The sequence below is a fragment of the Bos grunniens genome, chromosome X, assembly GCF_055505025.1.
Source record: "Bos grunniens cultivar Pamir isolate PY7600 chromosome X, Bosgru_T2T1.0, whole genome shotgun sequence".
Lineage (NCBI taxonomy): Eukaryota > Metazoa > Chordata > Mammalia > Artiodactyla > Bovidae > Bos > Bos grunniens.
In genome coordinates, this window is record NC_141194.1 from 63,986,342 (window position 1) to 64,014,334 (window position 27,993).

The 27,993-nt window shown below is 40.4% G+C and overlaps 1 protein-coding gene and 1 pseudogene across 5 annotated transcripts in view; one reads left to right on the forward strand and one right to left on the reverse strand.

Moving 5' to 3' along the window:
- Positions 1-6,075: 6,075 nt before the first annotated feature.
- LOC147340598 (suppressor of cytokine signaling 6-like) lies at positions 6,076-9,736 on the reverse strand (annotated as a pseudogene).
- Positions 9,735-27,993, forward strand: part of OGT (O-linked N-acetylglucosamine (GlcNAc) transferase) — a 42,385-nt gene continuing 24,126 nt past the window's right edge. The window contains exons 1-6 of one of the 5 annotated variants that reach the window (XM_086390044.1): positions 9,735-9,964; positions 13,350-13,530; positions 14,400-14,643; positions 15,219-15,297; positions 24,470-24,538; positions 27,813-27,929. Coding sequence is in view for 2 of the 5 variants with exons in the window: in XM_086390041.1 (XP_086246167.1) it covers positions 9,928-9,964; positions 13,350-13,530; positions 14,400-14,643; positions 24,470-24,538; positions 27,813-27,929 (648 nt within the window). In the remaining 3 variants the exon portion in view is untranslated. Of the gene's footprint in view, positions 9,965-13,349; positions 13,531-14,399; positions 14,644-15,218; positions 15,298-20,082; positions 20,229-24,469; positions 24,539-26,235; positions 27,930-27,993 lie in introns of all 5 variants that reach the window. The other 4 variants (XM_086390045.1, XM_086390043.1, XM_086390041.1 and 1 more) reach the window with 4 other exon arrangements.

The following is a 27,993-nucleotide window of genomic DNA, read 5'->3' on the forward strand; positions in this document are numbered from 1 at the left end:
CGTAGCTTGCAGGATCTTAGTTCCCTTACCAGGGATTCAATCTGGGCCTTTGGCAGTGAGAGTGCAGACCACTGGATCACCAGGGAGTGCTCACTTCAGCAGCACATATACTAAAATTGGACCACCATGAAATTCCTTCCCTTCCATTTTTAACTAGACTCTTTGAGTATCATGTAAAATTAACCTTTTACATTCTGTTGTACTACCTATGTTTTCAGTTCAGATCAGTCCCTCAGTCGTGTCCGACTCTTTGCAACCCCATGAATCGCAGCACACCAGGCCTGCCTGTCCATCACCAACTACTGGAGTTCACTCAGACTCACGTCCATCGAGTCAGTGATGCCATCCAGCCATCTCATCCTCTGTCGTCCCCTTCTCCTCCTGCCCCCAATTCCTCCCAGCATCAGGGTCTTTTCCAATGAGTCAACTCTTCGCATGAGGTGATCAAAGTACTGGAGTTTCAGCTTTAGCATCATTCCTTCCAAAGAAATCCCAGGGCTGATCTCCTTCAGAATGGACTGGTTGGATCTCCTTGCAGTCCAAGGGACTCTCAAGAGTCTTCTCCAACACCACAGTTCAAAAGCATCAATTCTTCGGCGCTCAGCCTTCTTCACGGTCCAACTCTCACATCCATACATGACCACAGGAAAAACCATAGCCTTGATTAGACGGACCTTTGTTGGCAAAGTAATGTCTTTGCTTTTGAATATGCTATCTAGGTTGGACATAACTTTCCTTCCAAGGAGCAAGCGTCTTTTAATTTCATGGCTGCAATCACCATCTGTAGTGATTTTGGAGCCCAGAAAAATAAAGTCTGACACTGTTTCCACTGTTTCCCCATCTATTTCCCATGAAGTGATGGGACCAGATGCCATGATCTTCGTTTTCTGAATGTTGAGCTTTAAGCCAACTTTTTCACTCTCCACTTTCACTTTCATCAAGAGGCTTTTTAGTTCCTCTTCACTTTCTGCCATAAGGGTGGTGTCATCTGCATATCTCAGGTTATTGATATTTATCCCGGCAATCTTGATTCCAGCTTGTGCTTCTTCCAGCCCAGCATTTCTCATGATGTACTCTGCATAGAAGTTAAATAAGCAGGGTGACAATATGCAGCCTTGACGTACTCCTTTTCCTATTTGGAACCAGTCTGTTGTTCCATGTCCAGTTCTAACTTTTGCTTCCTGACCTGCATACAGATTTCTCAAGAGGCAGGTCAGGTGGTCTGGTATTCCCATCTCTTTCAGAATTTCCCACAGTTTATTGTGATCCACACAAAGGCTTTGGCATAGTCCATAAAGCAGAAATAGATATTTTTCTGGAACTCTCTTGCTTTTTCCATGATCCAGCTGATGTTGGCAATTTGATCTCTGGTTCCTCTGCCTTTTCTAAATCCAGCTTGAACATCAGGAAGTTCATGGTTCACATATTGCTGAAGCCTGGCTTGGAGAATTTTGAGCATTACTTTACTAGCGTGTGAGATGAGTGCAATTGTGCGGTAGTTTGAGCATTCTTTGGCATTGCCTTTCTTTGAGATTGGAATGAAAACTGACCTTTTCCAGTCCTGTGGCCACTGCCGAGTTTTCCAAATTTGCTGGCATATTGAGTGCAGCACTTTCACAGCATCATCTTTCAGGATTTGAAATTGCTCCACTGGAATTCCATCACCTCCACTAGCTTTGCTCGTAGTGATGCTTTCTAAGGCCCACTTCACTTATATAGTGTTAGAACCTAATAATTTCAGATTGTATTATAACAGGGCCTATTTCTTTAAAGTATTTTATAATACAGCTTCACAAAGACACAATAAAAATTGTCTTTCTGAATAGAACAGTATTGACATTTTCCCTCTAAAACAACACAAAATTTAAAAAAATTTAAACATTTAAACAAATAATCCATGTAAAAAATGGGCAGGTGACCTGGACAGACATTTTTCCAAAGAAGACATATGAACAGGCACATGAAAAGATGCTCAACATTGTTAATCATCAGGGAAATGCAAATTAAAACTACAGTGAGATATCACCTCACACCTGTCATAGTGGCTGTCATCAAAAAGAACACAAATAAATGTTGGCAAGGATGTGGAGAAAAGGAAACCCTCATACACTGTTGGTGGGGAGAGGGGAGGGAAGAGGCAAGAGGTAGGGGATTAAAAGGTACAAACTACTATGCATAAGATAAATAAGCTACAAGGATATATTGTACAGCACAGGGAATACAGTCAATATTATATAATAACTATAAATGGAATATAAACCTTTAAAAATTGTCACTATATTGTACACCTAAAACCCTATATAATATTGTACACCAACTATGCTGCTGCTGCTAAGTCGCTTCAGTCGTGCCCGACTCGGTGCGACCCCAGAGACAGCAGCCCACCAGGCTCCCCTGTCCCTGGGATTCTCCAGGCAAGAACACTGGAGTGGGTTGCCATTTCCTTCTCCAATGCATGAAAGTGAAAAGTGAAAAGTGAAAGTGAAGTCGCTCAGTCATGTCCGACTCCTAGCGACCCCATGGACTGCAGCCTACCAGGCTCCTCCGTCCATGGGATTTTCCAGAGAAGAGAACTGGAGTGGGGTGCCATTGCCTTCTCCGACATCAACTATACCTCAATAAAAAAATAGTAAAGTAAAATAAAAATGTGTTTCAGGGAAGTCCAAAGACTTCTGTGCACCATGGTTTCACACAAAGCACATGTAAATGCTTCTAGAACATGGAAAAGTCATTCCACCAGTTACTATTAATATACACTGGCTCTCTGACAACACGTGCCATCTAATATAGATGCACAAGATTTTTAACTCACTCTAGATACATTTTAAATTGTTTAAAAATAAATAACTTTCCAAAAGAATGGTTTAAATGTATTACATTAATTTGATAACAAGCTTACAACTGTGTAATAATTCTTAATATGAATAGCTTATAGTGAACACAAGTGGTATTATTATAATAGTCTCCATCTTCTTATTAGGTGAAAACATATCAGAAAATGAGAGATGAGTTTCCACAACAAGGTATAATCAGCATCTGCCAAAACTCAGTATTTTCCTCTCAAGTCAAAAGAAATAGTGCCATGATATTATGGCTTTGTGCCTTTTCTTGGTAATATCTCAATTCTGACCTTAAAGAACAAATAGAGAAAAAAGTAGGGATACAGATATGTTTGAATGACAAAGCAAATAAATTTGACTTAAGACTTTTACCCTTGTGGTTAAATGAGGCTAGGGAAAACTTAGTGACAAAGGAAGAAACATCTTGAATTACATGTGTCATCTTAGATAGAAACATTTTTCTTGTGCAAATGGAAACAGGGCAATTCTAGACAGGGCAATATCAAAAGACTATGTTACAGCATTGTGCAATGAATAAACACTCTGCATTTCAAAATAAAAAAATATTAGGGATAATCACCCCCATGACTACTGAATCAGAGGTAAAATGTTTAATGATTCCAAATTACTCAAGACTTGGCTAAATTTAAAATAAACAAGTAAAAAACTTTCAAAAATGGCAGTACATATGATAGGCAATAAGACTTCCATATATCTCATATGGTTTAATATTTTTCTGACACAGTGCTTCAGAATTTCCACACTTTTTTCCACTAGAGTCTTTGGTGGGAGCAGAGGTCAAATCTAGCACATTTTACTAGTGACTACATTAAGGAGAAATATAAATCCAACTGCAAAACAATGTTTTCTTTTTATCTAAGTCAATTCCAATCCTAATGTAAACTTCAATATTGCAAGAGAATCTGCCAATCCATTTATGCAAATTAGTGGTACAATCAAGTTCTACCAAGAAAATGTTGACTAAACTGAAGAAATTGAGATAAAGCGTTCACCAGAGGAAAGTACAGATGTAAAAAATTGCTATCATAGGAATCTAAATTCATGTAATATTTATTTAATAATAGTTCTAGTTCCATAGGTCTTTATATGTTATGTCAATTTGTATCAGTGTTTATAAAGACAGAAAAGGCAACAATTTCTAAATTGGCAGGCTACATTTCTTCAAGATTTTTAAATGCAAGGCCATTTTTATAAAATATAGAAATTATTGGATGAAAATGAAGGCAACAGAAAAACTGAACTTTTCACAACCAAAAAATTAGCACAACCTTAAAAACAATCTAGAAAAAAATTGTCATAAAAGATAAATTGCAGATCTTCATTTTATTACCCAATCTATGTCAATTCACAATTCTAAATCTTTCTACAGTATAAGATTAAAGATCTTTTTTAGTGTATATGTAAATTCTACATTTTATCACATGGGTATGTTTCTTCAACGCTATCTTTTGAAAACAGGCCACTTAAATAGACCACAATTTTTATTCTAAAAATTTCTTTCAGCTTAACTTCAGGTTGCACACCGGTGAAATGTGTTCTCAATGCATAAAAATCACAATGAATAGCAGCAAAGGACTTGGAGGGGCATAGATTAAAGAGAATCTGATAATTTACATTGTCATTGTTTTGCATATGATAGAAGACAACTCACACTTCTCAAACCTTTTGGTTCTTTTTAAAGAACCAAAAATAAACTCGACATGTTGGCAATACTTCCTCACCCCTAAACAAATTGGCTATTCTTTTCACTTTAATCTTGAACAGGTATGGCAGAGAAAGATTTTGATAGTAATGTAAGTTTATAAACTATAGTCCAGTTTCATTTCTGGAACCCAAAGTGCAAGATGGAGGGTTCTCCTAATCTTTCAATAATCCTTCATTTTGTTTGGCAAAAGCAGTTTTTAAAATAAATCTATTCTGATATGCTGACATATAACAAAACAGCACAAAGAATGCACTTGCAGGAATCTTGATACTGATTGGTCAGTCTGACAGGGTAAACTGCATATCCAGGTAACGGAGACCTTGAATAACAAAAAGCTCTATTTTCCCAGTCTCTGGCTGAATGTTTAATTAGATCAGCAAATTGTCCATCCACATCTGGTTGTTCATAAAAGCAAAACCTAACATTTGAGCGCTCAATTCTAGTGTAAAGTGTTTTACTATGGAAGTGAAAGCTGGAGCTTAAAAGATAACGGTCATCAGAACTAGCTGGAGCAAGAAAAGAACCATCTGGCATTTTTGCTCGATTTCCTTCCTTCTCCCAGCATGTGATTGGTCCCCAGCACTATCCTTATTTCGCAAGTTTTTTCAACTCCTTTGTAAAGCTTGTCACAACCATAAGACCACTACTTTCCATTGAGTCATAACTCTTGCAACCACAGGAGCAGAGTCAGGATCAAAATTCATATGATAGCACACATGCTTTCAGACACATGGACATCTGTGCTGGTAAGTCCACCGATGTTCATTTGGATTTGATTATTCTGTAATGGTGAGTGTGGAGGGACATCATCATGACTCACTCTTGGGCTTTGCAACATGACACCTGTGGTGTCAATGAACAAGCTATACACAGACGGATCCACAAAGTTCTCTAGGGCAACAACTAGGTCCTCCTCTTCCGGATTTTCATTTTGGGAGAAAGAGTTCTCTCTGGGTTGAGAAGGAACTGCAGAAACTTACATGGGAGAAGTATCCAGACAATAGCTAGGCAATCCTTCCAAATCATACATTACCTCATTTCTAGGCACAGAATATCAAACGCAGTATTTTTTTAAATAATTTGTTTATTTATTTTTGGTTGTGCTGGGTTTTCATTGCTGCCGAGAGGGCTTTCTCTAGTCGTGGCAAGTAGGGACTGCAGGGTAAGGGAGTCAGAGAAGGTGAGGTTCGGAAAAAGAACAAGAGCGGCACTTTACAGGAACAGATCACTTTTAATGAGGCGAGAAGGGACAGTAGTCAGATTAGTGAGCTGCTGCACTAACCCAAGAAAAGAGTAAGTATGTATAGGCATATATGTGGAAATCTACTGTCTTAAGGGGGCCTGTTCTTCTCCAAGGTTGTTCGGATTAGTTCTCTCTTAAACAGCTGGGGCAAGGAATTTGGAGATACGCCAGAGGCTGGGACGGGCTGGGAGCTGGGCAGCTTAATCAACCTTAATGTCCATTTTTTTCTTCAGGTGAGAGAGTTCTTTGTTTTGCATAGAATGGTGGGGAAGCCGGGAGGGTATTTTGAGCCGTGTCACTTTCCTTCAAGGACTACCCTCCATTGTGGTGCCCTAGGTTCTCATTGCTTCTCTAGTTGAGGAGCACAGGGCTCTAGGTGCATCCGCTCAGTTGTTCGGAGGCAAGTGAAATCTTCCCAGGTCAGGGATCAAACCTGTGTCCCCTGCACTGGCAGGCAAATTCCTAGCCCCTGTACCAGGAGGGAAGTCCCAAGCGCAGCCTTGAGGCATAAGTCCAATAACTACAGGTTCGTGTTCATTGAGGGAAGATGCAAATCTCCATTCTGAGATTCTGAACTCTTCGATTATTTTGTTCTCAGCATACAGTTTCAGTCTGAAGACTGAAAATATTTTCAGACATCATTCTGTGTTGGATCTGGATTGGAAGAATGAACCAAGACTTTGAATCTTACTTCCTCCATTTTGATACAGGCCTCCTCAGAGTTTGCCGGTCAAGAGGCTAAGGGGTAGGACTATAGTGATGATTGCTAAGGGAAGTGGACCTTATTGATCTTTCAGAAGTCACATCTTTAAAAACTACTGGTGCTGAGGAGAGGAAACCGCATCCTCATCTGGCAGAGCTCCCAGAGGATGTGATCCTCTTGCCTTTTTGCTTTTGTTCTGCAGAAAGCCGCCTTTTTAAGGTACCCATTAGGCTTTCACTCTTTGATCTATTTTGTTCTACCTTTTTCATCTTCCCTGTTGCTATCCCAGCTGGCCATGTCTTTACCATAGCAGCTACCAAATAAGGAATCATGTTTTCCAAACTCACTGGCTAGTGATGGTTGCTGTGCTACCATGAAATCAGTTTCATCCTTTTATTCAGGTTCAACGATTTCCGGAAAGTTTTAAAACAAATTTTCTTCGCTATGACTGGTTAGCTAATCCGGGAGGTGGAGGCCAATCTCTCTCTGGAACAGTATCCACAAACATCTGATGAACCTGCGGTGGTACATCTGTGTATTCTTACAGCTTCATTGAACCGTTTGGTGGCGGTGGCCAGAGCGTGTCTCAGGCTCCCTCACTGATTGCTGGCGCAACTGCTGCGAAATATGTATTTGTTTCAAGCCGCTAAATTGGTGGTAATTTGCAAGACAGTAACAGAAAACTAATACACCATTAGCGGTGTTATTAGGGTGGCAAAGTTTGGGATTGCGGTGGAAGAAGCATCTGGTTTGTTTTAGATGATTCTGAATTTTGAATTGCTACCCATAAAAGGGAGAAAACATAACAAAACACTAAACAGAAATCGGTGTGAAAGAGAACACACAAAAGCACCCCCTTCAACGCCTAGGTCAGGCCTTCTTGGTCACCCTTCTCCAGCCTGAAGTGACTGTTCCCTCCTCAGATATTTACAGACACTGATGTATTTTATCACCTTTATAATGCTCTTCTTTTTTATGCTCTAGAGGCTGTCTGTGTCTAACTAACTGGGTTTCAATTTCCTTGAGGGCAAAGATCTTCTCTTGTTGATTTTTCCATCTCCCACAGTGCCTTGCACAGACTCTAGTAAATGTTACTTGATTGGCCAAAGAAGATGGTTTTATCTGATAAGTCCTTCAAACTAAACCCTCCAGGTGCTACTCCTGGAAAGCACCTGGAGGGGGTTCTTGAGATTCCAACGGGGGGGGGGGGTGGGGGCGGGCGGTGTTTCCTTATTGATTCACAGTGAGCCCCACCACCCAGCTTTCCCCAGAAGCATCCCTTGACTCCTCTCTCAGGAGAAGGAAACTTAGATACAAGTATGGATGGGCCAAATAGCTGGCCCAGCTGGCAACATAACCTGGCATTGAAGAAGAATTTTACTTAATTAGCTAAGCACCCTCTAATCAGGAAGGCCTAAACATCTGCCAGTGGAATTTGAGAAGTCTGTTATAAAAGTTGAAAAGCTGATTTTATTCACCACAGATCAAACACTTGTACTGAGGGCTGGGGCACCAGGGGGGAGTCGGGAGTCGGGGGAAGGTTTTACCAGTTAAATCAAATTAAGAGAAGAAGCTGGTACCCAATTTCCAGGAGAGTTTGTGTAGTGAACTTTTTCACTGCACCTGACTTTTAATTATGGATATAATAGAAGAAACTATCAATATTAACATTTCTTCTGCACTCATATCCATAATTAACAGTATGTGAACTGTCTCAAAGAAATTAAAGCAAAATTTGAGGACCTAAGTTTTTTAAAAAAATAAGTGTGGTCAGATGACTAGGTAGTAGAAACATTTTGAATAAACTCACGGATTTGTTGTCTTAGATCAAGGACTATTTTTTTTGGAAATAAAAAGGCTCTGAGAGACCCAGCATCTTGCCTTCATTGGTTTGTAATTTCTTGCTAATGTGGCAAGCTACTTTAATCCTTTCTGGAACAAGGGATGCAATATAAATTAATACCAATGTGACAAAACGTCTGAACAGTGGACTTGAAACTGCAGGAGGATCATAAAGAACTGATTTGTTCAAGGAAGCAGAGCAGTTTAGTCTCTATTTAGATGTGTGGTTTAGGTAGATGGCAAATGAATCAATTTATCATTGTTGAGCTGCCTTAAGTTAAATGGTATTACTGATTGTAATAATTTGCAAAGCAATGTGGTGGAAATGAAGTCAACTCGGAAGGGTCATGGATTTCGAAGAATATGAATCTTTAACATTTTTATGGCTGTTGCCTTTGCAGTGCAAACTGTCAGCATGTCCCTGAGTTGTGAAGCATTTGCCATAATACTGTGGGCAAAATTATCGTGAATAGCAAGAGGATTTGGAACTTTCGGGCTATATGGCCAAAATCTGAGATGCTTGGGTTCATTTGGCCCTGAGAAACTCAATCCTTTTAATCAAAGCGCTTAAACCAATGGCTGGAATCAGAACTAAGACGTGTTCAAATTGGAACTCTCCACTGTTTTGAATTCTAGCCTTTGAAATATAACCATTTAAATTTACTTGCTCAGAATTGATTCATCATCTTGCAACTATACGAATGAAGTTGATGAAACTTGTATACCCCTTTTGCATTCCTATTAAAATTATGCTCTTTGCTAGGTAGTAGACTATACCACGGAGAAGGCAATAGCAACCCACTCCAGTACTCTTGCCTGGAAAATCCCATGGACGGAGGAGCCTGGTGGGCTGCAGTCCACGGGGTCCCTGGGAGTCGGACACGACTGAGCTACTTGACTTTCACTTTTCATTTTCACGCATTGGAGAAGGAAATGGCAAGCCACTCCAGTGTTCTTGCCTGGAGAATCCCAGGGACGGGGGAGCCTGGTGGGCTGCCGTCTATGGGGTCACACGGAGTCGGACACGACTGAAGCGGTTAGCAGCAGCAGCAGCAGACTATATCACTGGCAAAATTATCATTCAAGTGTACAGTTTCTTTTAAACCATCCGCTTCGCTAGTAAAAAAAAAAACTTGGTCGCTCCTGTCCCAGACAGTGCCCTAACAGCCAGTCGGGCTGACACGGCTGCTCGCATGCGCTCTCGACATAATCGTGTTTGTCGCAATGGGCCCTGCGCGGAAGGTTACATAGGAGCGATTGACTTTGATTATAGTCATTTTGTTGGTAGCACTGGTTACCGCGCAACTTCCGCGCTGGTACTTGATTGTAACAGAAAGTAGTTCCGGTCCGTGTTGTTTCGGCCGAGGAGCCGTCGCCGCCATTTCAAGACCGTGAGAGGTAGATGGCCAACCAGAGTTCTAGGGTTCGAAGGCTGTAACTGTTGCTGCTGCTTAAGCCTGCCAAAGCACTGGTAGGGCTGCTGCCTTCGTGCTACTACCTCTAGAAACATTGCCAGTAGTGGCGGCTGCAGGATTCAATCACCCACTTCTTGCACTCGCTCTAGAAGCTCCAGATGGCGTCTTCCGTGGGCAACGTGGCCGACAGCACAGGTACCGGTGTCTGTTCTACTTTGGCAGACGCCCCCTTGGGGTCTCGCGCCGTCCTTTGCCTCTCATCACTCCCTCCCCTCTGGCCATCCCCATTGCATCAGTGGCATCGCTAAGCTTTTCGGCGTCTAGCGGCATCTGATCTGGGTTTTCTGCTGTCGTCCGTTCCTAAAACATTTTCTTTCGCTTGCTTGCTTTTTGCTTCCTTTCTTGCTTTGTAATCCTATACATTTTCTAGCCTTCTGTCTCTCGGGACCCTTCTACACCTGCGCGCTTAGACTGTCTCAGAATGGACTGCATTGGAATCCCTGCCCTTCTCGCTGCCTTTCATTCTCCTTCGCAGTCGTTTTCTCCCCAGTTCAGCTCACCGCTCCCTTCTCTTCCCCTTCCACCCCGCTCCCCTTAGCCCGATTTGGTGGTCCTCTGTCAATCGAGGGCGGAGGTGCCGTTCCAGTGTAATCGTATCCTCACTTTGCATCACCCCCAAGGACGAGCGCAAGCTCCTGGGTGCGCTCCGAGTCACCTCTCCAACGGGGGATTTTGAGCAGCACCGCGCCTGGCAGCGCCTGTGTGCTGTGCCTTGGGTTGAGCGGTCCCGGTTTCGATTGGAAATTTCCAGGGGTTCTTTTTGCCATCGCCCAATTCCACTCGCTGCCCCCAGCCTGGATTTCCCACCCTGTCCTCCTCCCTCCGCTCCCGCGGGGAGCCACACCCTTTCCTTCTCGAGGTTGCCAGCCCTGCGGTCCGTTTCCTACCCTCGGGGAGAAACCACTCTAGTGCAGGGGCTTCGGCGTTGACCACCCTGCCCGCCAGATTCTCGCTTTGTGTTACTTTGTCCTTGTATTCCTCCGCCGCCGTCTCTGGGTCTTCCATCCCCATTCTTTAGCCCGGTATTTCTTTATTCATAGAGGGTATATTTTTTTGAGTTTTCATCCCTGCTTGAAGAGTTTGTAAAGCAACTGGAGTGTAGCTGCACAAGTGCAAGGCGGTTGCCCTTTTAGACAATTAGTCTGAGAGCATTTAGTACTAAAAATAAGAAAACTCCAAATTATAGGAGTGTCCTTCAGCTGCCTTTCCGTATTGAGGCTATTTGGGGCGGGAGGGAGGGGGGGATTGGGCTGCGGTTCTAAGGTTTCCCACGAGGTTATTTTTTTGTTGGTTTCTCAGTTGAGATGTCAAGGGTTTTATTGTTCTTGGACATTGTGCACTAAGAGATGAATCTTAATTGTATCTTATATTTTGACTGTAGGTAGTGAGATTGGTAGTGTTCCCCTCTCGCTCAGGGATTTTTTTTTTTTTAAAGATTTAAGAGTCTGTCCTAGATTCTCTTGTTCTAGCTTGCCCTTTTCTTTATTTTTTGGCCGCACCATGCGGCTTGCGGGATCTTAGTTCCCTGGACCAGGCATGGAACCTGTGCTCCCTGCATTGGGAGCGCAGAGTCTTAACCGCTGGACTACCAATGAAGTCCCTGCTTGCCCTTTTCTGCCTGTTACTTTATTTGAGAAAGTTGTCATTTCTAGTGTTAAAATAGCAGATAGGCGGCTTTTGAAAAGTTGATAAAGTATGGGTTAAAAATAAAAAGCAAGGAAGGGAGTTCTAGAGACTTGTTTAAAATGTGATTTTCTAGTTCCTGTAAGAGGTATAGTGAATAGTGAGGTCGCTCAGTCAGTCGTGTCCGACTCTTTGCGACCCCATGGACTGTAGCCTATCAGGTAGCCTCCGTCCATGGTATTTTCCAGGCAAGAGTGCTGGAGTGGACTGCCTTTTCCTTCTCCAGGGGATCTTCCCGACCCAGGAATCGAACTCTGGTGTCCCTCATTGCAGGCAGACGCTTTACCGTCTGAGCCACCAGGGAAGCCCCAAAATAAATGGAACCGATTTGACCAGGAGCAGAGTGAGCTGGGGAACAATAGCAGTCTGGAATTCTCCAGGCCAGAATACTGGAGTGGGTAGCCTTTCCCTTCCCCAGGGGATCTTCCCAACCCAGGGATCGAACCCAGGTTCCCCACATTGCAGGCGGATTCTTTACCAGCTGAGCCACAAGGGAAGCCCATAAGAGGTATAACAGTCCACAAATGTGGATGCAGGTCTCTCTGCTCTTCACGTTAGTGGTCAGCTAGCTGTGCCTTGTTAGGAAATTTACTTTGCTTTCCTGAGTATACAGTTCATTTGCCAGGTCTAATGAGTGAGGGTCTGGGCTCAATATGAGCTTCTCACTTGGACCTTGGTAGAATTTAAGTATTTAATTTGTAGAAAGTTTCTTACTCTGTCTCGTGAAAGTACTGTGGTCAAATTCCCAAATAATGTATCATTGTTTAAGTATTTACACTTGAGACTTAGGCAGCTTGTTGTTTTCCATCTTTGGGCTTTAGCTGTATATTCTTTATCTTTTTGTATCTGAACAAAGTTACACACAACAAAGTGCATTCATTTATTATTAATTTAGTTGCACTTTATCAGATGGTTTTATATTTTAGCATTTCCCCATTCTTTAAAAAATTCATTGCAGTTGTAGGTAATTGCTTAGTTTATACAGGGTTGTTCGCAATGTTTTAGTCCCTTTAGTCAGTATCAGAGCTCTTTGGAAAATGCTAGTGTTAAACCAGCGTGGGTGGGATTTAGCTAATTTGGTCTCAGTGTGAGTTTGGAATGGTACAGGAAGAATATAATACAATCTTGGGTTTTGATTTAAAATGTTTGACCGCTTTAAATATTTTGGCTCTTGACAGATGAATTCATCTTGTTTATCAGCTGTTTTAAAAATAGCACCTTGACTTTTAGTTTTTTCTCCTTATGCCTGTTTCTAGTGTCACCCTTTAAATAATTTAAAAATTAAGCTGTGAAATAATACAAAAGCATGAATATAATTTAAAGAGTTAACCACACATCTGGTGTCCCCACCCAGCTTAAGAGGTAGATTGTTACCAGTACCCCCCCTCCCCACCAAATCCAACCTAAAACATGGGACAAAGTATTAAGTTTCCCAGGAGGTTATTCTGACATTATTACATCTATGTGACCTCGCAAATCACATGTTTTATATTTCGTTTCTCTATGTTAACTGAAGTATAAGGAATAATGTTTAGTAGTGAATCTTTAGATGCTACATCTGATTTGTAATTTAAAATACCAAGTATTTTTGGTCATAAAATATAATCTCATTTGCAAATAAATATTTCTGTCTAGGTGGGGAATTCTAAAAATGCCAATTCTGCACCTGCTGTTAACTTGGGGGTATCGATAATGTGCAGAACATTCTAGTGCTTTACATAGTTTCAAGCGTTTTCATCTTTAAGTTTAATATACCATATTTTTACATTTTTTTGTTTGCATTTCTAACTTTTTGTTTTCCCCCCTCCTTCCCTCAAATGTTTTGATGATTCTCCAGAACCAACGAAACGTATGCTTTCCTTCCAAGGGTTAGCTGAGTTGGCACATCGTGAATATCAGGCAGGAGATTTTGAGGCAGCTGAGAGACACTGCATGCAGCTCTGGAGACAAGAGCCAGACAATACTGGTGTGCTTTTATTACTTTCATCTATACACTTCCAGTGTCGAAGGCTGGACAGGTAGGAGATGTGGGGGTGATGCTGGTGATTGCTGCCTCTGAGTGCTGAGCTTGAAAAATGTTACTTAAATATCTGAACTTGAAATTTTTCCAGTTCTGGGTTTCACCTGGAGCCACCAACGCACATCTGCTCTCTTGCCCACTTGTGATAGGCCCAGCTGCCAGTTTTCCTCCCTTCTTTTGTGGTGGTGGTTGTATTATTGGTATAACTAGGGACCTTTTCTAGATTTTTCCACCTACGTCGGCTGCTTTTTTAGAACTCTTTTTCAGGTAATAAATTATTCTTAGTCTACATCTGAGCATCCAGTCTCACCTTTGTAAGATGTGTCACCTTGAGGGACAGAAGTGTTCAGAGATAATAGTGTATATGTTGTGGTAGGAGGCGCATATGTAGTTCAAGTTGCAAATGCCATCATTAAATCATTATGATGTACTACTTTTAGCTAATCAGTTGAATTAATCAAAAGGGAAGAATCTGTGTTCTTGGCCTTTTAATAAATTGTCACTGGCTTATTTAGACATTTAAAGATATGCATCATTGAATCTTATCAGCAAATGGAAAATGAGACTCATGCACATAGCATTTTCATTCTTGATCTTATTGATCATTGTTTATAATGAGGCAGTTTGGTAATGAGACTAGTTAAGAATTTTATCTCTTAAGAAAAAAGTGTTCCGATTTGAACTCCAAATGCCTCCACGTCTGAAAAACTTTGATTTCCACAATTTTTCCTTCTATGAGCTAGTTAAAAGATAATATATTATTATATAATGAGCAATACACAGGATCTTCAAAAACTGTTGCATAAGGGCCATACCTTCTTTCTGTAACATGCATACCCATGCATCAACACTTTTCCCCTTTTCCAGATCTGCCCACTTTAGTACTCTGGCAATTAAACAGAACCCCCTTCTGGCAGAAGCCTATTCAAATTTGGGGAATGTGTACAAGGAAAGAGGGCAGTTGCAGGAAGCAATTGAGCATTACCGGCATGCATTGCGTCTCAAACCAGATTTCATCGATGGTTATATTAACCTGGCAGCTGCTTTGGTAGCAGCAGGCGACATGGAAGGGGCAGTACAAGCTTACGTCTCTGCTCTTCAGTACAATCCTGTAAGTATAATTTTAATGGTTATTATTTTCCTTTCACAAAAACCTAGAAAGAAACATAGTTTGATACTTTAGACACTAAAATAGGTTTTTTTGCGTGGAATAAAGTCAAGAGTTTGGAAATGTTTAGTTTACTTAAAATGATGAAATTGCTTTGACTCAGAGCTGCGTTGTTGTCTTTAAAAAATTCATTTTATCTAGCAAGTTATTAGCGTAAAAATTACCTTACTGCAAGAGAGTCTTACATCTATTTTTAGAATGCCTGTAAAAGTACAGAACACATGATATTGTTTCTTTAGGCTCTTTTGATTAAATTTGGATACTTTCTGCTATAATGTATTCAACAGGTAATTGACTTTCAAGAAATAGTGGTAGCAGGGCCTTAATCTGTAATATAGACTAGTTAAAATGAGATGTCAATATATGGATCCATAACATGAAAACTAGGCTGCAAATTTTTTCCCTCAATATCCTATTCTCTCTTCTTTCAACATAATCAGAAGTGGTAAAATAGAGGTACTAGTATGCACACAAGGCTTTTGATTAGTTCTTAAAATTTTTTTTTATCTAAATTGCAGATGTTTTCTGGGAAGCAAGTGAGGCCCAGTTGGCGGACACGTTCAGTGTGTTAGGGTCTCTGAAAGGTACACAGAAAAAGTAAGACTTGCCCTTAGAACTTTTGATGTAGTTAAGGAAATAAGATAGATATAAATTTAAGAGGAAAGTGATAGAGAGATTATAGGAATCCAGAAAAAAATTTAGGAATATGTTTCTAAGCTATGTCCTCAACTTTTAGCTTTGCAGCAACCCAGGAAGTGGTAAATAGTTAGCTATTATGGCTACCATTTATTTAAAGTCTACTGTATGCTCAGACTGCCAGTCAGACATTGGTCTTTCTTAATGCTCACAATGATCTTTCAAAGTAGATGGTATTCCAATTTTATCACTTAAAAGTAATGGAGGGGTTATGTAACTTGGGAGCAAACAGAATGATGAAGTGGATATTGAAACCTGAGTCTGAATATCTTGAAAACAAACATTGAAGAGAGAAGACAGACAAGATAAAAAGGGGAAGAGGTGCTCAGAGGGCACTCATTCCTCAAGATAGCCCTTGAGCACAGTGTGAAAACCATTCTGCTGCTGCTGCTGCTGCTAAGTCGCTTCAGTCGTGTCCAACTTCATGCGACCCCATAGACGGCAGCCCACCAGGCTCCCCCGTCCCTGGGATTCTCCAGGCAAGAACACTGGAGTGGCTTGCCATTTCCTTCTCCAATGCATGAAAGTGAAAGTTGAAAGTGAAGTCGCTCAGTCATGTCCAACTCTTAGCGACCCCGTGGACTGCAGCCTACCAGGCTCCTCCGTCCATAGGATTTTCCAGGCAAGAGTACTGGAGTGGGGTGCCATTGCCTTCTCTGAAAACCATTCTGCTATCCCTTAATCCTTATTTTACAGGTAGGAGACTGAAGCTTAATTTAGTAGTTTATGCAAAGATCTGAAATCACTTTTTATCAGGACATCTATTAACAGTTTTTGTTTTTTTTTTTTGAGTGTAAAATTTTAAACTTTATTGTTTTTTGTATGAATACAATGTATCCTTGGAGGTAGCTGATACTAGCTTCTTAGGTATCCTTTCAGAGATACTCAATGGATATATATGTAAATTTAAAGGACTTCTTGTAATTTTTATTGCAGTACTATCTAGCTAGTTATAGAAAGTTTTAGGTACCCCTGTATGTGCTGCTGCTGGGGCTTGGACCTTGTTCTTGCGAAGGTTCAGGGCTCACTTGTGCGTCTAATTGTGATAGTAAGTTCTTTCCCTTTATTAATTAGGTTGGTCCCATCCTTCACTTGTTGATTGCATACACATTCATTTGTGTCCTCTTACCTAGCCGTGGGCCCAAACGTCTTGAACTCTGATCCCCTTTGCTCAGGTTTCATGTGTGGCAGAGCAGTCATTGCTGCTGACAGTATACCAAACTGCAGGAGTATGATGAGAAAGGAAAACTAAAGTGGGAGACGGAACCATGCATTTCAGTATCTAACCTGTTAACAGAAAGCTTATCATTGTGCCCTACCAAAGAAGTAAGATAATATGAAAATAAGTCATGGGACTACCCTTGAAGGTATTGAACAGCTGTGCATTCCCTGGTTTGTTTCTACTAGTGAAAGGTGCTGCTTTATTTCTCTGTCTTTACCAATGAGAATGAGAAAGAGATTGTGCCTACTGCCTTGATTTCATCTAAATATAAGTGATCATGCTTTAATTCATTTAAGGGTATCTTGTCTTAACTAGGTTTAAGAGCTTCCCAATGCACTCTAGGCATGCTCAGTTGTGTCCGACTCTGTGATACTGTGAACAGCCTGGAGGCCACTCAGGCTCCTCTGCCCATGGGATTTTCCAGGCAAGAATACTGGAGTGGGTTACCATTTCCTCCTCGAGGGGAATCTTCCCAACCTAGGGATCAACCCTGCATCTCCTGTGTCTCTTGCATTGGCAGGCAGATTCTTTACCACTGTGCCACCTGGGAAGCTCCTAACTAGATTAAAGCTTACTGTCAAATGTCTTTGTCAATTCAGGACTGACAGAGAAACTTGAGTCTGTTCCTAAATTGTGCTTCTATGGCAGTGCATTGCTGGCCTGAATCAGAGTTGTAGTTGGCCTTCTATGAGAAATAGTTAAACTCAGGTTATTTTGGTTTTGCTGTAGTGAAAAAGTAAAATGTTTTGGTGGTGGTCTTGGCAATGCGTTTTTTCTTTTTCATTTGTCTCTTTAGGTGAATGGTATGTCAATTTGGAAGTTATTTTCTGACTTGGTTATAGAAATTACTTTTAAGACATAGAGCTGTTTCATATTTTTACATTCTGAATTGGCTTCCATTATGTTGGATGATTTAATAATTTCACTAAAATTTTAGTCCATCGTATTTGAATGTGCTATTGCAGCTGGTAATCTTCACATGATGACTCACAGAGTTGCTCATACTTGACAGTCCCTTTTATGAATTATGTATAAAATGTTCTTTGTAAAATGGCTGTAACCCTGAGTTGCTATAAGGAGCCCTGTTTCTGATTCTGTAGGTTGTACTTCTGTTTTGATTGTGGATGCATAGCACTGAGATCTGCTGGCATCCTGACCATCAAGTGTTATTGTCTTTTGTTATTTGTTACTGTTGCAAGCCTCACTCATACAGCTAAACTGTAGAAAAACTTATGCAGTCATCCCTTGGTATCCATGAGGGATTGGTTCCAGAATCTGTGGGTGCTCAAGCCCTTTGTGTATACCTTACCACTTATATAAAGTGGTGTAGTATAGTTGGCTCTTCATGTCCATGGCTTCCTCACCTGAAGATGTGGAGGGTTGATTGTATTTCTGTCTCTCTCTGCTTTGCCTTTTTTTAAGTTTGCTGTGCATATGTCACATTTAAATATTTGAGTACTTATTGTATGTACAATACTTTGTTAGGAATTGGGGAGATGTGTTGAGGGGGGTTGTGGATTATAGCATGAGCAGGACCTGACCCATAAAGGAAAAAAGTTGTAAGCTCCTCAGATGATTATTATTAGAGTATTAATCATGAAGTTTCCTCGAGTGGATGCTTATAACCTAAGCATTCTGTAGGAAGGTAAATAGCAAGTAGACTTCCTTGTCTGAAGTGGTGAGTCAAGTAGTAACAAGAAGTAAGCGTAGTAAAGGAGAGTCAATTGGAAGATTTAGAAAGAATAGAGAGGCTGAGGAGTTTGAATTTAATTTGAGAGGCAATTGAGAACTACTGTAGGCTTTTATCCGGAGAAGGCAATGGCACCCCACTCCAGTACTCTTGCCTGGAAAATCCCATGGATGGAGGAGCCTGGTGGGCTGCAGTCCATGGGGTCGCAGAGAGTTGGACACGACTGAGCTACTTCACTTTGACTTTTCACTTTCATGCACTGGAGAAGGAAATGGCAAGCCACTCCAGTGTTCTTGCCTGGAGAATCCCAGGGACAGGGGAGCCTGGTAGGCTGCCGTCTATGGGGTCGCACAGAGTCGGACATGACTGAAGCGACTTAGCAGCAGCAGCAGTAAGCTTTTATCAACCTGATTTTATTTCCCATCTACATAGATGTTGCGTGTTGGGGGTGGGAGGCTCTAGGAGGATAGGTGGGAAATAGATGCTATCTTAGGAAGGGTTGTTGTACGGGAAATTCTTACTCATTTCCATCTTACCTTTATTCATACTATTTTCCCTTGTCTACAGTGCCCTCCTCTTTTGTCTGTTAAAACCCTATTCTTCCTTTAAGGCCCAGCTTTTAATTTCTCCTTTGAGTTTATTTACTACTCTAAAATTCTTTACAGTTATGTGGCTGGTTAATATGTATGGGTTTAGTGTTGCATGGGTTTAGTGTTGCATGAACAAAAGTTTACTTTAAGAAACATACCAGATTAACCATCATTAGCATTTGTATCTACTTTGTGTTTAAAAATCAGTTGGTAATTCTGAAACACTGTAGAATAGATAAAAATTATTTTGTGATCATAACTCTTTGTTGAACTAGACTATTTTTGCAGCATTCCCTGTAATCAGAAATACTTTTAAAAGTTTAAAACTAGAAGCAGCAGAAAAGTAGCTTGTAAAATTTATCCAAGTAGAGTGAAGGGTAGACTGTCTTGGGGAAATAAAAGTAAAACTCAGAGCAAGGGCTTCCCTGGTGGCTCAGTGGTCAAGAATCTGCCTGCTAATGCAGGAGACACGAGTTCAGTCCCTGATTTGGGACGATCCCACATGCTGAGGAGCAACTAAAGCCCGTGCACCACACCTATTGAGCCTGTGCTCTAGAGCCTGGCAGCTGCAACTACTGAGCCCACGTGAGGCAACTGCTGAAGCCCGTGCACCTTAGAGCCTGTGCTGCACAACAAGAGAAGTCACTGCAATGAGAAGCGCATGCGCCGCAACTAGAGAGTAGCCCGTTCTTCGCAACTAGAGAAAAACCCGTGCTGCAATGAAGACCCAGCACGGCCAAAAATACATAAAATTAAAAAAAAGCATTGTTTTACATGGGAAAAAATATGTATGTGTTTGTCTTTCCACATAGATTGTAGGCCCTTTGAAGATAAGGATTCTATATATTTCCCCACAGTTTCAGGCATATTGTTGAATTGAATAAAGGTTTGCATAAAAGATATTAAGTTGGTGCAAAAGTGTGGTTTTTCCATTGTTGAAATTTGCTGTTTGATATTGGAATACATTCTAAATAAATGTGGTTATGTTATATACATCATTTTAATGCACATTTCTTGCATTAATTTTTTTTTGCTAATGACTTGTTAGGTTGGTGAAAAAGTAATTGTGGTTTCAGACCACGGTTTTAAATCATAACTAGGCTCAAACACATTTTTATTAATCAAAATAAGAACAATTATAATCAACACATTTTTGCTAACGAGAAATATGTTTATTCCTGTAGCATAAAAATCCATGCTTTGGGCTTCAGCGAACTCTTGGAAAGCATTTTCTGCATTTTGCTGGTCATGGAAGCATTCTTCCCTGCAAAAAGTTGTCAAGATGCTTGAAGTGGTAGTCAGTTGGTGAGAGGTCAGGTGAATATAGCAGGTGAGGCAAAAGTTTGTAGCCCAGTTCGTTCAACTTTTGAAGCATTGGTTGTGCGATTTGTGGTTGAGCGTGGTTGTGGAGAAGAATTGGGGCCTTTTTGTTCACCAGTGCTGGCTGCAGGCATTGCAGTTTTCAGTACATCTCATCGATTTGCTGAGCATACTTCTCAGATGTAATGGTTTTGCCAGGATTCAGAAGGCTGTAGTGGTTCAGATGGGCAGCAGACCACCAAACAGTGACCATGACCTTTTCTGGTGCAAGTTTCGCTTTGGGAAGTGCTTTGGAGCTGCTTCTCGGTCCAGCCACTGATCTGGTTATTTCCGGTTGTCATATAAATTCCACTTTTCAGCACACGTTGCAATCTGATTGAGAAATGGTTTGTTGTAGTTGCATAGAATAAGAGAAGACAGCACTAAAAAATGATGATTTTTTCAGTCAACTCATGAGGGACCCACTTAATTGAGCCTTTTCACCTTTCCAATTTGCTTCAAATGCCAAACAACCGTAGAATGGTCGACATTGAGTTCTTCAGCAACTTCCTCGTGTGGTTATAAGAGGATCAGTTTTGATGGTGGTTCTCAGTTGGTCATTGTCAGTTTCCAATTGTCGACCACTGTGCTCCTCCTCTTCAAGGCTCTTGTCTCCTTTGCAAAACTTCTTGAACAACTACTGCTCTGTACATTCGTTAGGTGATCCTGGGCCAAACGCATTGTTGATGTAGTGAGTTGTCTCTTCTTTATGATCCATTTTGTAGTTGAGTAAGAAAATTGCTTGAATTTGCTTTTTGTCTAACATCATTTCCTTAGTCTAAAATAAATAAAAAATACACAGCAAGTAATAAGTTATTAGCAAAAAACATAAATCAGGAAACACATTAAAATGATGTGTAACAAAAAAAATGATGTATAACATAACCAGATTTAAGAATGTATTCCAATATTGAATAGCGAAGTTCAACAATGCAAAGCCACAGTTACTTTTGCACCAATCTAATACTTACTGTTTATTTAATATTTATATTTATTATATGCTTATAATTATGGAAGTGATGTTAGAAAGCAAATTAGAGTGATTTTCTTATTTGAGTTCAAAATGGGTTGTAAAGCAGTGGAGACAACTCAAAACATCAACAAGACATTTGCCCAGAAATACCAGTGCAGTGGTGATTCAATAAGTTTTGCAAAGGAGACAAGAGCCTTGAAGAGGAGGAGCACAGTGGTCAGCAATCGGAAGGTGACAATGACCAATCGAGAACCATTGTCGAAGCTGATTGTCTTACAATTACACGAGAAGTTGCTGAAGAACTCAACATCGATCATTCTATGGTCATTTGGCATTTGAAGCAGATTGGAAAGGTGAAAAAGCTCAGTTAAGTGAGTCCCTCATAAGATGACTGAAAATCAAAAAAATTATCATTTTGAAGTGTTGTCTTCTCTTATTCTATGCAACAACAACAAACCATTTCTCAATCAGATTGCAACGTGTGCTGAAAAGTGGAATTTCTATGACAACCGGCAACAACCAGCTCAGTGGTTGGACTGAGAAGCAGCTCCAAAGCACTTCCCAAGGTGAAACTTGCACCATAAAAGGTCATGGTCACTGTTCGGTGGTTTGCTGCCCATCTGAGCCACTACAGCCTTCTGAATCCTGGCAAAACCATTACATCTGAGAAGTATGCTCAGCAAATCGATGAGATGCACTGAAGACTGCAGTGTCTGCAGCCAGCATTGGTGAACCGAAAGGGCCCAATTCTTCCAGGCCACAGTGCCTGAGCACACATCACACAACCTATGCTTCAGAAGTTGAGCGAATTCGGCTACTTTTGCCTCACTGGCTATATTCACCGACCTCTCGCCAACCACCTACCACTTCTTCAAGCACCTCAATAACTTTTTGCAGGGAAAATGCTTCCACAACCAGCAGGATGCAGAAAATGCTTTCCAAGAGTTCATCAAATTCTGAAGCACAGATTTTTATGCTACAGGAATAAATAAACATTTCTCATTGGCAAAAATGTGTTGATTGTAATGGTTCCTATTAATAAAGATGCTTTTGAGCCAAGTTATAATGATTTAAAATTCATAGTCTGAAACTGTAATTACTTTTGTACCAACCTAATATTAACCTAGGAATGGATACAATGGGCCAGGTTTGAAAAATGTGATTCTTCTAGTAGATATTTTTTTGATACAACGAATGGAGCAGAATTGATGTCTTAGGTTTTGAACTTTGGGGGAGAACAGTGGTATCCTTGAATTTTGAATTTTCTAGAAATAGTTATTCATGCATGAACGTTTGAATTTCCAATGGGAGAATTGGATTTCAGTGTTATCCTTGAATTTTGAATTTTCTAGAAATTAGTTATTCATGCATGAATGTTTGAATTTCCAATGGGAGAATTGGATTTCACTATGATATTTAATATGTTTTACCTTCTAAAATTGCTTTATTATTTTATAGTGATCATGAAGATAATCTATTTTAAACTATGGGCACTGTGTTAACTTGATTAGCATGTTGTAATGGATCTAAATGATGTAACTGAATATTTACATACACTGGGATGTAACTAAATATGACTGTCAGTACTTGGATGGCATCCATCCAAGAGTTTATAGAAACTGGAGGTAAAATTATGCAACAGTTGGCCAAGATGTATAGCCCACTAGGGTCATTGTTGAAGTATTGCAAGACTTCTGATTACTATGTCTCAGAAAAGGCATAGGAATTGGTAAAAGTCCAAAGATGTATAACCACAGTAATCAGATGTAGTAGAAGGAGTTTGTATGAATGATTGGATTGTTCAGTAATGGTCTGCCAAAACAGAAGGGTAACCCTTAAAGTTTAGGGGGAAAAGTCGTACAGAGAAGATAGCAAGGTTATATAATTCATTACTTCTCAGAGTGTAAATAGGGTTAAAAAGTACTTAGTCTTATTAGAGGAGGAGAAGTCTGTAATAAGATTAATGATACCTATGAGGATTAGTGTTAGCCTTTTGTGCTTGAGGTCACAGGAGACAACTTTTCTCCCCCAAAACACCGATCATTGTTCAATGGACAGACAGACCACGTAGCTCATGGAAGTGACCCAGAATGGCCATCCATAAGGGTTTTCTGTGGCAGCCTATTCTTTGCTGGCTGACTTTTGGTTCACCTGATGGATAATATACAGTCACAAAAGCTGTTTATCAGTTAAATTAATCACCTGATTCTGGAAACCATGATATAGTTGCATATAGAATAATATGTATGATGATACTTTGGCACAGTTGACTGAATTTCACTTTCTAGGCCTTAGTGTAAGGCTCTTAGTCCCATGAAACAATTTAGAATGATAAGCTTACTCCCTATTGCCATTGCCATTGCTTGTTGACTGACAAGGCAAACAAGAACAAATAAAAATTTAAGCTCACTGTCCTGACGTGTCTTTCATACTGATAAACAGACTGGTGAATCAGATGACTAGTAACACAATTGTGCTGCTAATAAAAAGTGGAGTCAACTGCTTTTCATTATTTGCCCACTCAACTCTAATGGCACTTAATACTAATGAGTAATCTAGTGCCAGGTGCCAGTATTAAAGCTTTGGTTGGATGGTAATCCTTTTGTCTAGAATAGTGAAATGAAGTCACTAAATAAGTTTCTAAATGTGTCTGACAGCCTTAGGGTCAGGTTTGCTGATAACTAATCACAGATAAATATTTTTTTCCACTATGGAAAATTTTTGACCCTTGATATAGTAGTGGTTCATAATAACCTTGAACAAAATAGTTGAACAAACACTTGATGCTTTTTTTAAACATGACTACCATTTGGGGAGAGGAGAACTGTAGCAAGGCCCATAGTCTTATCTGAAACCGCTGGGATCTTACAATTCAGAATTTTTAGGACTTTAGAAAGATGATAATACCATATATAACCCCCAGGTGAGTCTGGAGCAGCACCGTCTAGTACAACACATATTTCTGCAGCAAAAGATATAAGTATTCATACTGAGTGGGACCAGTAAACTCTGTAAATAATTTCATGCCAGTTCAAGTCAGATTTAATCATCAAATGAGTTTTTTAAATTTTTGGAATTTGGAATTGAGGATGAGGGATTGTGGTTCTGTACTGAAATTTGTCAAGCAGCATCTCTAATTGACAGAAAAAAATAGAGCTAGATGAATAAAAGTAATTTCAAGATATCTTTGGTTGATGAAGCAGAGTGTAATTAATGCCAGAATATCTCTGGGTTTCTAGGATTTGTACTGTGTTCGCAGTGACCTGGGGAACCTGCTCAAAGCCCTGGGTCGCTTGGAAGAAGCCAAGGTAGGTGTTTGATAGAACACATTTAAACATCAGTGTTATGGAAACTTGTACTTTTTGCCAAGTCTTCAACTCTTCATTGAGCTATCTTCACAAAACAGTCCTATGAAACTGAGGAAAACTGACGGCATGAATCGCCTCAGACTAGAGCAGGGCCAGGCTTTGGCATTTCTGTTCTAAATCTGGGGGTAAAGCAAGAACCTGAATATTTTGGAGCCTTTCTGCTGACTAGATCATCTTTATAACAATGGGCTCCGTCATGATCTTATGTGGGAATAAATAACATTCCATTAAATCTGAGGCTTGCCTGCTGGTGACAAGCAGAGCGCCTGTGATTTGGCTCAAGACTCCTATATGATGCAGGTGCCATTGAAAATGCTGCTCTTCTAAGTCCTTTGTGGCTTGTAAGTGGAGAAGAATTTCATCCAAATGTTACCCTATAATACTGGCATTTAAAGTTCTTATTTAACCTTCCTCCCTTCATCTTCCTCACCCTTTTTACAGTGGAAGAAAGGCTGTTAAATGATTACAAATTAATAATTGGAACATCCTCCCCCTTCTTGTTCCCACTCCCTCCCCCAAGTTCCTTTTTCCTCTTTTCCAATCCTAGTTGTTTACCTTCTTTTCTTCCTCACTTCCTTCTTTTATTCTTCCCACCCCACCTCCTTAAAAAAAAGTCAGAAGGACAAAGCTGGTTTGTTTGAGAAATGGACTGATCGAAAGAAAACTTGCCAAAGTGGAAAGGTGGCTTTTAGCATTGTGTTTCCAAATAATGAATTTGAACACCAGGTTGGGTTATTAAAGCTTTTGGTATAATTTTAAATTAAATTTGTAAATGAAATTGTCTTGTTACAAGCCACCTTACGCAACCGCGCTGCAGGGGTGAGGAGTGGGGAGAAACCAGAATGCTTCTGAAACTCCCACCTGTTGCTCTGAGCCCCACGCGCATGCTAATACGTGGAGTGTATGCGCAGCGTAGCTGTCTGTTTGCTTCACCCAGGGAGGGACAAGGCTTTCAGCGCTATCTGATGTTAAAAGGCACTAGTTTTAAGTGCATAGCTCATAAATTCTGCCGACACTTTGGATTAACCTTATGTAGGTTTCCAGCTAATGAATTGTAATTGATTTCAGTCTTAGTTGATAAATCTAATTGGTAATTTATAGAACAAATATTTGATAAGCTTCTATTAATTGTCACCCCACCAAGCGGACAGCTAACATGAATTGCACTTCACTGCAGCTTTAGAGATCGGTTTAGGCTGAGACATTGCGCCTGCCTTAGGTTGCTGACTTCTTTATTTCAGAGCTCTGGAGACACCTAGTTTGAAAAATGTTACTCTGTTTTTTTGTGAGAATTTAGTGAACAAGAAAATACTCTTGAGTGAAATGCAATGTATTTCTTTTGTAATCAGTGCATTTGAAAATTCAAGCCAGCATATTCCTAGTAGATGGAAGCAAAATTCAGTTGTCTTTGTAGAAAATAAAGAGCCTTTCTTCCAGCAAAATCCCTGCTGTATGCAATAGCCCTGATTAACCCTCTCCCTTCTGCATGTTTCCCATATTACAGACTTGAGACTGTCCTCATTCCCATATGTAATAGACATCCAAAGAATTTCAATTGCTTTGTTGAACTTTTACTAATGATCTTGTTTTTATTTTCTCTCTTGTTTTTGGTTTTTCACCATTGATATTGTATTTAGAAGGTTTCAGGTGGGTGAAACCTCCTATTCCATGCGTAAGGTGCCTCGCTGAAGGGAGCTCGAGGCCTGGATCTAGGGCAGACACACACCTCCTCCTCTTCCAGCAAGGAACGCACCGAAAAGTCACATGATGAGAAATATGGTAACGGGTTTGTAACTGCCACAGCAAAACAATTTGCCTCCATGCCTGAATCTTCTGTCTTGTGGCTTCAGAAACAGCTTAAAATAATTTTAATACAAGCAAGTTATGTAAGAAAATGTTTTATACTGTAGCCACAATTCTGTCAAAGATAAGTAAAAGTTAATTGATATTAAAAATTATTAGAGATAATTTACTAGTAAAAGCTTCTAACTCTTCTTGTTGTTCATTTTTTCCTTTTTTCTTCTTTGTTTGGATTGCAGCATTCTGCTCTTCTGATGATGCGCTGTGACCCTGCAGTAGCGCAAAGGCTGCGCAGCGTTAATGCGCAATGCGTGCAAATGAGCCCCTGTGAACGGTTGACTAGATGAGTAATCTGATTGACTGGCTCCCTCAGTCCTATTCTGTAGCCTTTTTGGATAAAATTGGGTTTTAACATACCTTGAGTCCAACTAATCTCATTAAGAAAATATTCTCTATGGGCCTGTCTAGTAGATTAATGGATCTGGTTGGCCGTTTGCTGCGTCTAGGGGTGTTCTATGTAGCGCAGCAGTTCGCAGCGATTGCGCAGTGCGATGCTGTTAGGTTGCGCAAGCGATGTTTGCGCTCGCATTACAGGGACCTCAACCTAGGTGCAATCCTGTCATATGAGGTTTCAGCTTCAGTCCCCCTTGGAGACAAGGGCATTGTGAGGATGTGACTGACAGCTTGGCCTTAATATCTGCCTTGGCAGAAAAACATTTTCCTACTCAGCATAGTTTGATGTTAGTGAGGAACAGTATTGTTTGTTTAGAGCAGCATTTCCCAAAATGTGTTTTATAAGTATTATCATGAAATGTCCAATAAAAGAGGAATTCCATGATCAACTAAGTCTAGGGAACCCTCTGTATACTGTTAAAGGCTTAGGGAAGTCCTATAGTCAGGAAACCTATTTTCCGTTTTCTTATTTGATCATGAAATCTTTTGTTCCTGGTAATAACTATTATCACCTTGTAGAACACACTTTGGGAAACTTGGGTAGGGAAGATAGGTGGGAAGAATTTACCCTTAAGTTGTACCTTCTAGATACCATTTGAAAACAGTAGCAGGAGCCCTTGGGTGTTCAGATAAGAGAAGTCTGGCATAGCGTCTTAAGGCAGCTGACTTTCTGGTTAAGTCCCAGTGTAAGGGTTGGTTATCGGTTGGCAGAACTGAACATGGTGGTTTGCACCTGGGTTCTGGTGGCGCAAGCGCAGGAGCAGCCAGCTGTGGCAGCGCATTAGTTTTGGCGCAAGCGAGCCTATGCTGCAGGGTCACTTTTGGCTGGTCAGAGAAGGAATAATGATATCACCTTCTTCCCCCTCCCCCAATCTTTTTTTTTTTTTCCCCTTTACAAATTTTCCCCTTTCCCTTTACCTCCTTCCCCTCCCATCTTCTTCTTTCATTAACCCCTCCTAAGGCATGTTATTTGAAAGCAATTGAGACGCAACCGAACTTTGCAGTAGCTTGGAGTAATCTTGGCTGTGTTTTTAATGCACAAGGGGAGATTTGGCTTGCAATCCATCACTTTGAAAAGGTTAGTCATTAAATTAATAATTGGTATTTATGAAATACTTATGTATGCAGGGTGTTTCTATTAG